The 15,347-nt window shown below is 58.7% G+C and overlaps 1 protein-coding gene across 1 annotated transcript in view; it reads left to right on the top strand.

The window, feature by feature from the left end:
* Window positions 1-14,001, top strand: part of LOC140410131 (pre-rRNA 2'-O-ribose RNA methyltransferase FTSJ3-like) — a 50,426-nt gene extending 36,425 nt beyond the window's left edge. Inside the window, exons 7-8 of the mRNA XM_072498084.1 lie at window positions 175-269; window positions 13,574-14,001. Coding sequence (XP_072354185.1) covers window positions 175-269; window positions 13,574-13,766 — 288 coding nt within the window. The 3' untranslated portion in view covers window positions 13,767-14,001. The remainder of the gene's footprint in view (window positions 1-174; window positions 270-13,573) is intronic.
* Window positions 14,002-15,347: the final 1,346 nt, after the last annotated feature.

Here is a 15,347-nt window from a genome sequence, read left to right as displayed (position 1 = left end):
TTGTTGGCTGCGTTCTTTCAGTGAGGGACGGCCATTCTTCGGCCTGTCTGATGTGGGGTAGCGGAGGAATGGGTGGTCCCTATTGTACCTCGGAGCTATGCGCAGTCTGCATTCGGCCTCCATTACTGGGAAGGTGTTGGACTGAAATCTCTCCCTCGATCTCCCTCTCCGCAGCAACTCAAGAAGATGGAGCAGGCGAAGAAGAAGGCCGAGGCTGTGGTCAACACGGTCGATATCTCGGAGCGTGAGAAGATGGCCCAGATGAAGAGGTAACGTGTTGTCAATCTGACTGACTGACCCCTCGATAGTGCAGCCCTGTCACTGTGTCACTGACTGACCTCTTGATAGTGCGGCCCTGTCACTGTGTCACTGACTGACCCCTCGATAGTGCGGCCCTGTCACTGTGTCACTGACTGACCCCTCGATAGTGCGGCCCTGTCACTGTGTCACTGACTGACCCCTCGACAGTGCGGCCCTGTCACTGTGTCACTGACTGACCCCTCGATAGTGCGGCCCTGTCACTGTGTCACTGACTGACCCCTCGATAGTGCGGCCCTGTCACTGTGTCACTGACTGACCCCTCGACAGTGCGGCCCTGTCACTGTGTCACTGACTGACCCCTCGATAGTGCGGCCCTGTCACTGTGTCACTGACTGACCCCTCGATAGTGCGGCCCTGTCACTGTGTCACTGACTGACCCCTCGATAGTGCGGCCCTGTCACTGACTGACCCCTCGATAGTGCGGCCCTGTCACTGTGTCACTGACTGACCCCTCGATAGTGCGGCCCTGTCACTGTGTCACTGACTGACCCCTCGATAGTGCGGCCCTGTCACTGTGTCACTGACTGACTGACCCCTCGATAGTGCGGCCCTGTCACTGTCACTGACTGACTGACCCCTCGATAGTGCGGCCCTGTCACTGTGTCACTGACTGACCCCTCGATAGTGCGGCCCTGTCACTGTGTTACTGACTGACCCCTCGATAGTGCGGCCCTGTCACTGTGTCACTGACTGACCCCTCGATAGTGCAGCCCTGTCACTGTGTCACTGACTGACCTCTTGATAGTGCGGCCCTGTCACTGTGTCACTGACTGACTGACCCCTCGATAGTGCGGCCCTGTCACTGTGTCACTGACTGACCCCCTCGATAGTGCGGCCCTGTCACTGTGTCACTGACTGACTGACCCCTCGATAGTGCGGCCCTGTCACTGTGTCACTGACTGACCCCTCGATAGTGCGGCCCTGTCACTGTGTCACTGACTGACCCCTCGATAGTGCGGCCCTGTCACTGTGTCACTGACTGACTGACCCCTCGATAGTGCGGCCCTGTCACTGTGTCACTGACTGACCCCTCGATAGTGCGGCCCTGTCACTGTGTCACTGACTGACCCCTCGATAGTGCGGCCCTGTCACTGTGTCACTGACTGACTGACCCCTCGATAGTGCGGCCCTGTCACTGTCACTGACTGATTGACCCCTCGATAGTGCGGCCCTGTCACTGTGTCACTGACTGACCCCTCGATAGTGCGGCCCTGTCACTGTGTCACTGACTGACCCCTCGATAGTGCGGCCCTGTCACTGTGTCACTGACTGACCCCTCGATAGTGCGGCCCCGTCACTGTGTCACTGACTGACCCCTCGATAGTGAGGCCCTGTCACTGTGTCACTGACTGACCCCTCGATAGTGCGGCCCTGTCACTGACTGACCCCTCGATACTGTGGCCCTGTCACTGTGTCACTGACTGACCCCTCGATAGTGCGGCCTTGTCACTGTGTGACTGACTGACTGACCCCTCGATAGTGCGGCCCTGTCACTGTGTCACTGACTGACCCCTCGATAGTGCGGCCCTGTCACTGTGTCACTGACTGACCCCTCGATAGTGCGGCCCTGTCACTGTGTCACTGACTGACCCCTCGATAGTGCGGCCCTGTCACTGTGTCACTGACTGACCCCCTCGATAGTACGGCCCTGTCACTGTGTCACTGACTGACCCTCGATAGTGTGGCCCTGTCACTGTGTCACTGACTGACTGACCCCTCGATAGTGCGGCCCTGTCACTGTGTCACTGACTGACTGACCCCTCGATAGTGCGGCCCTGTCACTGTGTCACTGACTGACCCCTCGATAGTGCGGCCCTGTCACTGTGTCACTGACTGACCCCTCGATAGTGCGGCCCTGTCACTGTGTCACTGACTGACCCCTCGATAGTGCGGCGCTGTCACTGTGTCACTGACTGACCCCTCAATAGTGCGGCCCTGTCACTGTGTCACTGACTGACTGACCCCTCGATAGTGCGGCCCTGTCACTGTGTCACTGACTGACACCTCGATAGTGCGGCCCTGTCACTGTGTCACTGACTGACCCCTCGATAGTGCGGCCCTGTCACTGTGTCACTGACTGACTGACCCCTTGATAGTGCGGCCCTGTCACTGTGACACTGACTGACTGACCCCTCGATAGTGCGGCCCTGTCACTGTGACACTGACTGACCCCTCGATAGTGCGGCCCTATCACTGTGTCACTGACTGACCCCTCGATAGTGCGGCCCTGTCACTGTGTCACTGACTGACTGACCCCTCGATAGTGCGGCCCTGTCACTGTGACACTGACTGACCCCTCGATAGTGCGGCCCTGTCACTGTGTCACTGACTGACCCCTCGATAGTGCGGCCCTGTCACTGTGTCACTGACTGACCCTCGATAGTGCGGCCCTGTCACTGTGTCACTGACTGACCCCTCGATAGTGCGGCCCTGTCACTGTGTCACTGACTGACCCTCGATAGTGCGGCCCTGTCACTGTGTCACTGACTGACCCTCGATAGTGCGGCCCTGTCACTGTGTCACTGACTGACTGACGCCTCGATAGTGCGGCCCTGTCACTGTGTCACTGACTGACCCCTCGAATGTGCGGCCCTGTCACTGTGTCACTGACTGACCCCTCGATAGTGCGGCCCTGTCACTGTGTTACTGACTGACCCCTCGATAGTGCGGCCCTGTCACTGTGTTACTGACTGACCCCTCGATAGTGCGGCCCTGTCACTGTGTCACTGACTGACCCCTCGATAGTGCGGCCCTGTCACTGTGTCACTGACTGACCCCTCGATAGTGCGGCCCTGTCACTGTGTCACTGACTGACTGACCCCTCGATAGTGCGGTCCTGTCACTGTGTCACTGACTGACCCTCTCGATAGTGCGGCCCTCTCACTGTGTCACTGACTGACCCCTCGATAGTGCGCCCCTGTCACTGACTGACCACTCGTTACTGTGGCCCTGTCACTGTGTCACTGACTGACTGACCCCTCGATCGTGCGGCCCTGTCACTGTGTCACTGACTGACCCTCTCGATAGTGCGGCCCTGTCACTGTGTCACTGACTGACTGACCCCTCGATAGTGCGGCCCTGTCACTGTGTCACTGACTAACCCTCTCGATAGTGCGGCCCTGTCACTGTGTCACTGACTCACTGACCCCTCGATAGTGCGGCCCTGTCACTGTGTCACTGACTGACCCCTCGATAGTGCGGCCGTGTCACTGACTGACCCCTTGATAGTGAGGCCCTGTCACTGACTGACCCCTCGATAGTGCGGCCCTGTCACTGAGTCACTGACTGACCCCTCGATAGTGCGGCCCTGTCACTGTGTCACTGACTGACTGACCCCTCGATAGTGCGGCCCTGTCACTGTGTCACTGACTGACTGACCCCTCGATAGTGCGGCCCTATCACTGTGTCACTGACTGACCCCTCGATAGTGCGGCCCTGTCACTGTGTCACTGACTGACTGACCCCTCGATAGTGCGGCCCTCTCACTGTGTCACTGACTGACTGACCCCTCGATAGTGCGGCCCCGTCACTGTGTCACTGACTGACTGACCCCTCGATAGTGCGGCCCTGTCAATGTGTCACTGACTGACCCCTCGATAGTGCGGCCCTGTCACTGTGTCACTGACTGACCCCTCGATAGTGCGGCCCTGTCACTGTGTCACTGACTGACCCCTCGCTAGTGCGGCCCTGTCACTGTGTCACTGACTGACCCCTCGATAGTGCGGCCCTGTCACTGTGTCACTGACTGACCCCTTGATAGTGCGGCCCTGTCACTGACTGACCCCTCGATAGTGCGGCCCTGTCACTGACTGACTGACCCCTCGATAGTGCGGCCCTGTCACTGTGACACTGACTGACTACCCCTCGATAGTGCGGCCCTGTCACTGTGACACTGACTGACCCCTCGATAGTGCGGCCCTGTCACTGTGTCACTGACTGACCCCTCGATAGTGCGGCCCTGTCACTGTGTTACTGACTGACCCCTCGACAGTGCGGCCCTGTCACTGTGTCACTGACTGACCCCTCAATAGTGCGGCCCTGTCACTGTGTCACTGACTGACCCCTCGATAGTGCGGCCCTGTCACTGTGACACTGACTGACCCCTCGATAGTGCGGCCTTGTCACTGACTGACTGACCCCTCGATAGTGCGGCCCTGTCACTGTGTTACTGACTGACCCCTCGATAGTGCGGCCCTGTCACTGTGTCACTGACTGACCCCTCGATAGTGCGGCCCTGTCACTGTGTCACTGACTGACTGACCCCTCGATAGTGCGGCCCTGTCACTGTGTCACTGACTGACCCCTCGATAGTGCGGCCCTATCACTGTGTCACTTACTGACCCCTTGATAGTGCGGCCCTGTCACTGTGTCACTGACTGACTGACCCCTCGATAGTGCGGCCCTGTCACTGTGACACTGACTGACCCCTCGATAGTGCGGCCCTGTCACTGTGTCACTGACTGACCCCTCGATAGTGCGGCCCTGTCACTGTGTCACTGACTGACCCCTCGATAGTGCGGCCCTGTCACTGTGTTACTGACTGACCCCTCGATAGTGCGGCCCTGTCACTGTGTCACTGACTGACCCCTCGATAGTGCGGCCCTGTCACTGAGTCACTGACTGACCCCTCGATAGTGCGGCCCTGTCACTGTGTCACTGACTGACTGACCCCTCGATAGTGCGGCCCTGTCACTGTGTCACTGACTGACTGACGCCTCGATAGTGCGGCCCTGTCACTGTGTCACTGACTGACCCCTCGAATGTGCGGCCCTGTCACTGTGTCACTGACTGACCCATCGATAGTGCGGCCCTGTCACTGTGTCACTGACTGACCCCTCGATAGTGCGGCCCTGTCACTGTGTTACTGACTGACCCCTCGATAGTGCGGCCCTGTCACTGTGTCACTGACTGACCCCTCGATAGTGCGGCCCTGTCACTGAGTCACTGACTGACCCCTCGATAGTGCGGCCCTGTCACTGTGTCACTGACTGACTGACCCCTCGATAGTGCGGCCCTGTCACTGTGTCACTGACTGACTGACGCCTCGATAGTGCGGCCCTGTCACTGTGTCACTGACTGACCCCTCGAATGTGCGGCCCTGTCACTGTGTCACTGACTGACCCCTCGATAGTGCGGCCCTGTCACTGTGTTACTGACTGACCCCTCGATAGTGCGGCCCTGTCACTGTGTCACTGACTGACCCCTCGATAGTGCGGCCCTGTCACTGTGTCACTGACTGACCCCTCGATAGTGCGTCCCTGTCACTGTGTCACTGACTGACCCCTCGATAGTGCGGCCCTGTCACTGTGTCACTGACTGACCCCTCGATAGTGCGGCCCTGTCACTGTGTCACTGACTGACCCCTCGATAGTGCGGCCCTGTCACTGTGTCACTGACTGACCCCTCGATAGTGCGGCCCTGTCACTGTGTCACTGACTGACCCCTCGATAGTGTGGCCCTGTCACTGTGTCACTGACTGACCCCTCGATAGTGCGGCCCTGTCACTGTGTCACTGACTGACCCCTCGATAGTGCGGCCCTGTCACTGTCACTGACTGACTGACCCCTCGATAGTGCGGCCCCGTCACTGTGTCACTGACTGACTGACCCCTCGATAGTGCGGCCCTGTCACTGTGTCACTGACTGACCCCTCGATAGTGCGGCCCTGTCACTGTGTCACTGACTGACCCCTCGATAGTGCGGCCCTGTCACTGACTGACCCCTCGATACTGTGGCCCTCTCACTGTGTCACTGACTGACTGACCCCTCGATCGTGCGGCCCTGTCACTGTGTCACTGACTGACCCTCTCGATAGTGCGGCCCTGTCACTGTGTCACTGACTGACTGACCCCTCGATAGTGCGGCCCTGTCACTGTGTCACTGACTGACCCTCTCGATAGTGCGGCCCTGTCACTGTGTCACTGACTGACTGACCCCTCGATAGTGCGGCCCTGTCTCTGTGTCACTGACTGACCCCTCGATAGTGCGGCCCTGTCACTGTGTCACTGACTGACCCCTCGATAGTGCGGCCGTGTCACTGACTGACCCCTTGATAGTGAGGCCCTGTCACTGTGACACTGACTGACCCCTCGATAGTGCGGCCCTGTCACTGACTGACCCCTCGATAGTGCGGCCCTGTCACTGAGTCACTGACTGACCCCTCGATAGTGCGGACCTGTCACTGTGTCACTGACTGACTGACCCCTCGATAGTGCGGCCCTGTCACTGTGTCACTGACTGACTGAGCCCTCGATAGTGCGGCCCTATCACTGTGTCACTGACTGACCCCTCGATAGTGTGGCCCTGTCACTGTGTCACTGACTGACTGACCCCTCGATAGTGCGGCCCTCTCACTGTGTCACTGACTGACTGACCCCTCGATAGTGCGGCCCTGTCACTGTGTCACTGACTGACACCTCGATAGTGCTGCCCTGTCACTGTGTCACTGACTGACCCCTCGATAGTGCGGCCCTGTCACTGTGTCACTGACTGACCCCTCGATAGTGCGGCACTCTCACTGTGTCACTGACTGACCCCCTCGATAGTGCGGCCCTGTCACTGTGTCACTGACTGACCCCTCGATAGTGCGGCCCTGTCACTGTGTCACTGACTGACTGACCCCTCGATAGTGCGGCCCTCTCACTGTGTCACTGACTGACTGACCCCTCGATAGTGCGGCCCTGTCACTGTGTCACTGACTGACACCTCGATAGTGCTGCCCTGTCACTGTGTCACTGACTGACACCTCGATAGTGCTGCCCTGTCACTGTGTCACTGACTGACCCCTCGATAGTGCGGCCCTGTCACTGTGTCACTGACTGACTGACCCCTCGATAGTGCGGCACTCTCACTGTGTCACTGACTGACCCCTCGATAGTGCGGCTCTGTCACTGTGTCACTGACTGACACCTCGATAGTGCTGCCCTGTCACTGTGTCACTGACTGACACCTCGATAGTGCTGCCCTGTCACTGTGTCACTGACTGACCCCTCGATAGTGCGGCCCTGTCACTGTGTCACTGACTGACTGACCCCTCGATAGTGCGGCACTCTCACTGTGTCACTGACTGACCCCTCGATAGTGCGGCTCTGTCACTGTGTCACTGACTGACCCCTCGATAGTGCGGCCCTGTCACTGTCAGGGACTGACTGACCCCTCGATAGTGCGGCCCTGTCACTGTGTCACTGACTGACCCCTCGATAGTGCGGCCCTGTCACTGTGTCACTGACTGACCCCTCGATAGTGCGGCCCTGTCACTGTGTCACTGACTGACCCCTCGATAGTGCGGCCCTGTCACTGTGTCACTGACTGACCCCTCGATAGTGCGGCCCTGTCACTGTGTCACTGACTGACCCCTCGATAGTGCGGCCCTGTCACTGTGTCACTGACTGACTGACCCCTCGATAGTGCGGCCCTGTCACTGTGTCACTGACTGACTAACCCTCTCGATAGTGCGGCCCTGTCACTGTGTCACTGACTGACTGACCCCTCGATCGTGCGGCCCTATCACTGTGACACTGACTGACTGACCCCTCGATAGTGCGGCCCTGTCACTGTGTCACTGACTGACCCCTCGATAGTGCGGCCCTGTCACTGTGTCACTGACTGACCCCTCGATAGTGCGGCCCTGTCACTGAGTCATTGACTGACCCCTCGATAGTGCGGCCCTGTCACTGTGTCACTGACTGACCCCTCGATAGTGCGGCCCTGTCACTGTGTCACTGACTGACCCCTCGATAGTGCGGCCCTGTCACTGTGTCACTGACTGACCCCTCGATAGTGCGGCCCTGTCACTGTGTCACTGACTGACCCCTCGATAGTGCGGCCCTGTCACTGTGTCACTGACTGACCCCTCGATAGTGCGGCCCTGTCACTGTGTCAATGACTGACCCCTCGATAGTGCGGCCCTGTCACTGTGTCACTGACTGACTGGCCCCTCGATAGTGCGGCCCTTTCACTGTGTCACTGACTGACCCCTCGATAGTGCGGCCCTGTCACTGTGTCACTGACTGACCCCTCGATTGTGCGGCCCTGTCACTGTGTCACTGACTGACTGACCCCTCGATAGTGCGGCCCTGTCACTGTGTCACTGACTGACCCCCTCGATAGTGCGGCCCTGTCACTGTGTCACTGACTGACCCCTCGATAGTGCGGCCCTGTCACTGTGTCACTGACTGACTGACCCCTCGATAGTGCGGCCCTGTCACTGTGTCACTGACTGACCCCTCGATAGTGCGGCCCTGTCACTGTGTCACTGACTGACTGACCCCTCGATAGTGCGGCCCTGTCACTGTGTCACTGACTGACCCCTCGATAGTGCGGCCCTGTCACTGTGTCACTGACTGACCCCCTCGATAGTGCGGCCCTGTCACTGTGTCACTGACTGACTGACCCCTCGATAGTGCGGCCCTCTCACTGTGTCACTGACTGACTGACCCCTCGATAGTGCGGCCCTGTCACTGTGTCACTGACTGACACCTCGATAGTGCTGCCCTGTCACTGTGTCACTGACTGACCCCTCGATAGTGCGGCCCTGTCACTGTGTCACTGACTGAACCCTCGATAGTGCGGCCCTGTCACTGTGTCACTGACTGACCCCTCGATAGTGCGGCACTCTCACTGTGTCACTGACTGACCCCCTCGATAGTGCGGCCTTGTCACTGTGTCGCTGACTGACCTCTCGATAGTGCGGCCCTGTCACTGTGTCACTGACTGACTGACCCCTCGATAGTGCGGCCCTCTCACTGTGTCACTGACTGACTGACCCCTCGATAGTGCGGCCCTGTCACTGTGTCACTGACTGACACCTCGATAGTGCGGCCCTGTCACTGTGTCATTGACTGACACCTCGATAGTGCGGCCCTGTCACTGTGTCACTGACTGACCCCCTCGATAGTGCGGCCCTGTCACTGTGTCACTGACTGACCCCTCGATAGTGCGGCCCTGTCACTGTGTCACTGACTGACCCCTCGATAGTGCGGCCCTGTCACTGTGTCACTGACTGACACCTCGATAGTGCTGCCCTGTCACTGTGTCACTGACTGGCCCCTCGATAGTGCGGCCCTGTCACTGTGTCACTGACTGACTGACCCCTCGATAGTGCGGCACTCTCACTGTGTCACTGACTGACCCCTCGATAGTGCGGCTCTGTCACTGTGTCACTGACTGACCCCTCGATAGTGCGGCCCTGTCACTGTCAGTGACTGACTGACCCCTCGATCGTGCGGCCCTGTCACTGTGTCACTGACTGACCCCTCTATATTGCGGCCCTGTCACTGTGTCACTGACTGACCCCTCGATAGTGCGGCCCTGTCACTGTGTCACTGACTGACCCCTCGATAGTGCGGCCCTGTCACTGTGTCACTGACTGACCCCTCGATAGTGTGGCCCTGTCACTGTGTCACTGACTGACCCCTCGATAGTGCGGCCCTGTCACTGTGTCACTGACTGACCCCTCGATAGTGCGGCCCTGTCACTGTCACTGACTGACTGACCCCTCGATAGTGCGGCCCCGTCACTGTGTCACTGACTGACTGACCCCTCGATAGTGCGGCCCTGTCACTGTGTCACTGACTGACCCCTCGATAGTGCGGCCCTGTCACTGTGTCACTGACTGACCCCTCGATAGTGCGGCCCTGTCACTGACTGACCCCTCGATACTGTGGCCCTCTCACTGTGTCACTGACTGACTGACCCCTCGATCGTGCGGCCCTGTCACTGTGTCACTGACTGACCCTCTCGATAGTGCGGCCCTGTCACTGTGTCACTGACTGACTGACCCCTCGATAGTGCGGCCCTGTCACTGTGTCACTGACTGACCCTCTCGATAGTGCGGCCCTGTCACTGTGTCACTGACTGACTGACGCCTCGATAGTGCGGCCCTGTCTCTGTGTCACTGACTGACCCCTCGATAGTGCGGCCCTGTCACTGTGTCACTGACTGACCCCTCGATAGTGCGGCCGTGTCACTGACTGACCCCTTGATAGTGAGGCCCTGTCACTGTGACACTGACTGACCCCTCGATAGTGCGGCCCTGTCACTGACTGACCCCTCGATAGTGCGGCCCTGTCACTGAGTCACTGACTGACCCCTCGATAGTGCGGACCTGTCACTGTGTCACTGACTGACTGACCCCTCGATAGTGCGGCCCTGTCACTGTGTCACTGACTGACTGAGCCCTCGATAGTGCGGCCCTATCACTGTGTCACTGACTGACCCCTCGATAGTGTGGCCCTGTCACTGTGTCACTGACTGACTGACCCCTCGATAGTGCGGCCCTCTCACTGTGTCACTGACTGACTGACCCCTCGATAGTGCGGCCCTGTCACTGTGTCACTGACTGACCCCTCGATAGTGCGGCCCTGTCACTGTGTCACTGACTGACCCCTCGATAGTGCGGCACTCTCACTGTGTCACTGACTGACCCCCTCGATAGTGCGGCCCTGTCACTGTGTCACTGACTGACCCCTCGATAGTGCGGCCCTGTCACTGTGTCACTGACTGACTGACCCCTCGATAGTGCGGCCCTCTCACTGTGTCACTGACTGACTGACCCCTCGATAGTGCGGCCCTGTCACTGTGTCACTGACTGACACCTCGATAGTGCTGCCCTGTCACTGTGTCACTGACTGACACCTCGATAGTGCTGCCCTGTCACTGTGTCACTGACTGACCCCTCGATAGTGCGGCCCTGTCACTGTGTCACTGACTGACTGACCCCTCGATAGTGCGGCACTCTCACTGTGTCACTGACTGACCCCTCGATAGTGCGGCTCTGTCACTGTGTCACTGACTGACACCTCGATAGTGCTGCCCTGTCACTGTGTCACTGACTGACACCTCGATAGTGCTGCCCTGTCACTGTGTCACTGACTGACCCCTCGATAGTGCGGCCCTGTCACTGTGTCACTGACTGACTGACCCCTCGATAGTGCGGCCCTGTCACTGTCAGGGACTGACTGACCCCTCGATAGTGCGGCCCTGTCACTGTGTCACTGACTGACCCCTCGATAGTGCGGCCCTGTCACTATGTCACCGACTGACCCCTCGATAGTGCGGCCCTGTCACTGTGTCAGTGACTGACTGACCCCTCGATAGTGCGGCCCTGTCACTGTGACACTGACTGACCCCTCGATAGTGCGGCCCTGTCACTGTGTCAATGACTGACCCCTCGATAGTGCGGCCCTGTCACTGTGTCACTGACTGACTGGCCCCTCGATAGTGCGGCCCTGTCACTGTGTCACTGACTGACCCCTCGATAGTGCGGCCCTGTCACTGTGTCACTGACTGACCCCTCGATTGTGCGGCCCTGTCACTGTGTCACTGACTGACTGACCCCTCGATAGTGCGGCCCTGTCACTGTGTCACTGACTGACCCCCTCGATAGTGCGGCCCTGTCACTGTGTCACTGACTGACCCCTCGATAGTGCGGCCCTGTCACTGTGTCACTGACTGACTGACCCCTCGATAGTGCGGCCCTGTCACTGTGTCACTGACTGACCCCTCGATAGTGCGGCCCTGTCACTGTGTCACTGACTGACTGACCCCTCGATAGTGCGGCCCTGTCACTGTGTCACTGACTGACCCCTCGATAGTGCGGCCCTGTCACTGTGTCACTGACTGACCCCCTCGATAGTGCGGCCCTGTCACTGTGTCACTGACTGACCCCTCGATAGTGCGGCCCTGTCACTGTGTCACTGACTGACTGACCCCTCGATAGTGCGGCCCTGTCACTGTGTCACTGACTGACTGACCCCTCGATAGTGCGGCCGTGTCACTGTGTCACTGACTGACTGACCCCTCGATAGTGCGGCCCTGTCACTGTGTCACTGACTGACTGACCCCTCGATAGTGCGGCCCTGTCACTGTGTCACTGACTGACCCCTCGATAGTGCGGCCCTGTCACTGTGTCAATGACTGACCCCTCGATAGTGCGGCCCTGTCACTGTGTCACTGACTGACCCCTCGATAGTGCGGCCCTGTCACTGTGTCACTGACTGACCCCTCGATAGTGCGGCCCTGTCACCGTGTCACTGACTGACCCCTCGATAGTGCGGCCCTGTCACTGTGTCACTGACTGACCACTCGATAGTGCGGCCCTGTCACTGTGTCACTGACTGACCCCTCGATAGTGCGGCCCTGTCACTGTGTCACTGACTGAACCCTCGATAGTGCGGCCCTGTCACTGTGTCACTGACTGACCCCTCGATAGTGCGGCCCTGTCACTGTGTCACTGACTGACCACTCGATAGTGCGGCCCTGTCACTGTGTCACTGACTGACCCCTCGATAGTGCGGCCCTGTCACTGTGTCACTGACTGAACCCTCGATAGTGCGGCCCTGTCACTGTGTCACTGACTGACCCCTCGATAGTGCGGCCCTGTCACTGTGTCAGTGACTGACTGACCCCTCGATCGTGGGGCCCTGTCACTGTGTCACTGACTGACCCCTCGATAGTGCGGCCCTGTCACTGTGTCACTGACTGACCTCTCGAAAGTGCGGCCCTGTCACTGTGTCAGTGACTGACCCCTCGATAGTGCGGCCCTGTCACTGTGTCACTGACTGACTGACCCCTCGATAGTGCGGCCCTGTCACTGTGTCACTGACTGACCCCCTCGATACTGCGGCCCTGTCACTGTGTCACTGACTGACCTCTCGATAGTACGGTCCTGTCACTGTGTCACTGACTGACCCCTCGATAGTGCGGCCCTGTCACTGTGTCACTGACTGACTGACCCCTCGATAGTGCGGCCCTGTCACTGTGTCAGTGACTGACCTCTCGATAGTGCGGCCCTCTCACTGAGTCACTGACTGACCCCTCGATAGTGCGGCCCTGTCACTGTGTCACTGACTGACCCCCTCGATAGTGCGGCCTCGTCACTGTGTCACTGACTGACCCCTCGATAGTGCGGCCCTGTCACTGTGTCACTGACTGACTGACCCCTCGATAGTGCGGCCCTGTCACTGTGTCACTGACTGACCCCTCGATAGTGCGGCCCTGTCACTGTGTCACTGACTGACCCCTCGATAGTGCGGCCCTGTCACTATGTCACCGACTGACCCCTCGATAGTGCGGCCCTGTCACTGTGTCAGTGACTGACTGACCCCTCGATAGTGCGGCCCTGTCACTGTGACACTGACTGACCCCTCGATAGTGCGGCCCTGTCACTGTGTTACTGATTGATACCACATGATAGTGCGGTGCTAGTAACGCGCTCTCTCTCTCCCCCCCCCCTTACTCTCCACCTCCTGCAGCATCTACAAAAAGGCCGGACTGAAGGAGAAGCGCGAGGTCACCTACCTTGTGGCGAAAAGGGGCGCCGGCCGCAAGGTCAGCCGGCCGGCCGGGGTCAAGGGCCAATTCCGTGTGGTGGACGCCCGGATGAAGAAGGACGCGAGGAAGATGGCGCAAGGCGGCAGAGGCAAAGGGAAGAGGAAAACCAAGTAGGAGACGCGACCCTCGTCTCCAGAATCCTGGCCCTTAACCCATGTCCCGCGGGGAGAGTGAGGTTTGAGGTTCACCCCCCCCCCCCCCCAACGACAGCCTCACTTCGAGGCAAGAATTCCAGATTTCAAATCCTCTTCAGTTCGTGAAGAGTTGTTTTGCGGCCTTGTCCCTGAACGGCCTGCCTCACATTTTTAAAGATTTTCTCCCCCCCCCCCCCCTCCCCACCACACTTTATCTGGACTGTCCCCCCCCCCCCCCTCTCTCTCAGCCCCCCATGCGAACCCCGAGGATGGAGGCAACTCGGCCCACCGTTCCTGCCCTGCCATTGGATAAGATGGAGGCCGATCTGATTGTGACCGCGACTTCCCGCTGACCCCCCCCCCCCCCCCGATCTTGCACTCCCCTCACGTTAATCAGGAATCTCTCCAGCTCCGTCTTAAAAATATTCCCAGATTCTGCTCCCGCTGCCATTTTTGAGGGACGAGTGTTCCGGAGACTCCCCAGCCCCCGAGAGAAAACATTCCTCCCCATCTCCGTTTCAAATGGGCGACCCCTTATTTTTAAAGCGTCGCCCGAATAAATTCTCTCGTCGCCTTCAACGCCCGATGGACGGTCGGGTGCCCCTCAAAGCGACTTCCCGACACGAGCGTCATCCTGCGCGCAGCTTGGCGTCGGCGGCCATTTTGAATGACGCGGGCACCTTGGTGTTGGCGGCCATTTTGAATGACGCGGGCACCTTGGCGGCGGCCATTCTGAATGACGTGGGCAGCTTGGCGGCGGCGGCCATTTTGAATGACGCGGGCAGCTTGGCGGCGGCGGCCATTTTGAATGACGCGGGCAGCTTGGTGGCGGCGGCCATTTTGAATGACGCGTGCAGCTCGCCAGCTTCCCCCACAGGGACCTACGGGGCCCGGATTTAGGGCAAGCAGCTGAAAACTTTTACATCCGCTTGTTGAAAATAAATGTATATATTTCTTAAAGGGTTGATATGTACGAGAGCACCAAGAATCCTTTGGGTGTATCGCTGTTTGTTGGCGAACTTGACAGCGGACAATATATTTTTATTGGCAATTGCCTGCTGCTGACGGATGTTCTTTCCCCGTGGACCCTTGAATGTCTGTGATGTGATGAAATTCAGATTAAAGACTTTATTTGTGCCAAACACGTTGCTCCGTGCATCGAATACCTCAGGAGTCCCAAAGGGATGGGTTCCGCTCCTTGGCGCTGTTGAAGACGGGACGGTGGTGTCGGGGTAAGATTCTCGCTTCGGTTGTTCTGCTCCGCCAGTTGGTGAGAGATCCCGGGTTCAAATCCCCGACGGGCCCTTTGATGTTGTTACTTATTGTGGCCGGCACAGTGGTTAGCACTGCCGCTTCAGCACAGCTGCAGGGTCCCGGGTTCGATTCCCGGGCTTGGTTAACTGTCCGTGCGGAGTCTGCGCGTTCTCCCCGTGTGTGCGTGGGTTTCCTCCGGGTGCTCCGGTTTCCTCCCACAGTCCAAAGATGTGCAGGTTAGGTGGATTTAAAAAATATATATATATTTTATTGAAAATTTTTGGCCAACCATCACAGTACATTGTGT

Source organism: Scyliorhinus torazame, chromosome 4, assembly GCF_047496885.1.
Source record: "Scyliorhinus torazame isolate Kashiwa2021f chromosome 4, sScyTor2.1, whole genome shotgun sequence".
NCBI lineage: Eukaryota > Metazoa > Chordata > Chondrichthyes > Carcharhiniformes > Scyliorhinidae > Scyliorhinus > Scyliorhinus torazame.
The sequence above is the reverse complement of the archived record's forward strand: the minus strand, read 5'-3'. Positions and strand labels throughout refer to the sequence as shown.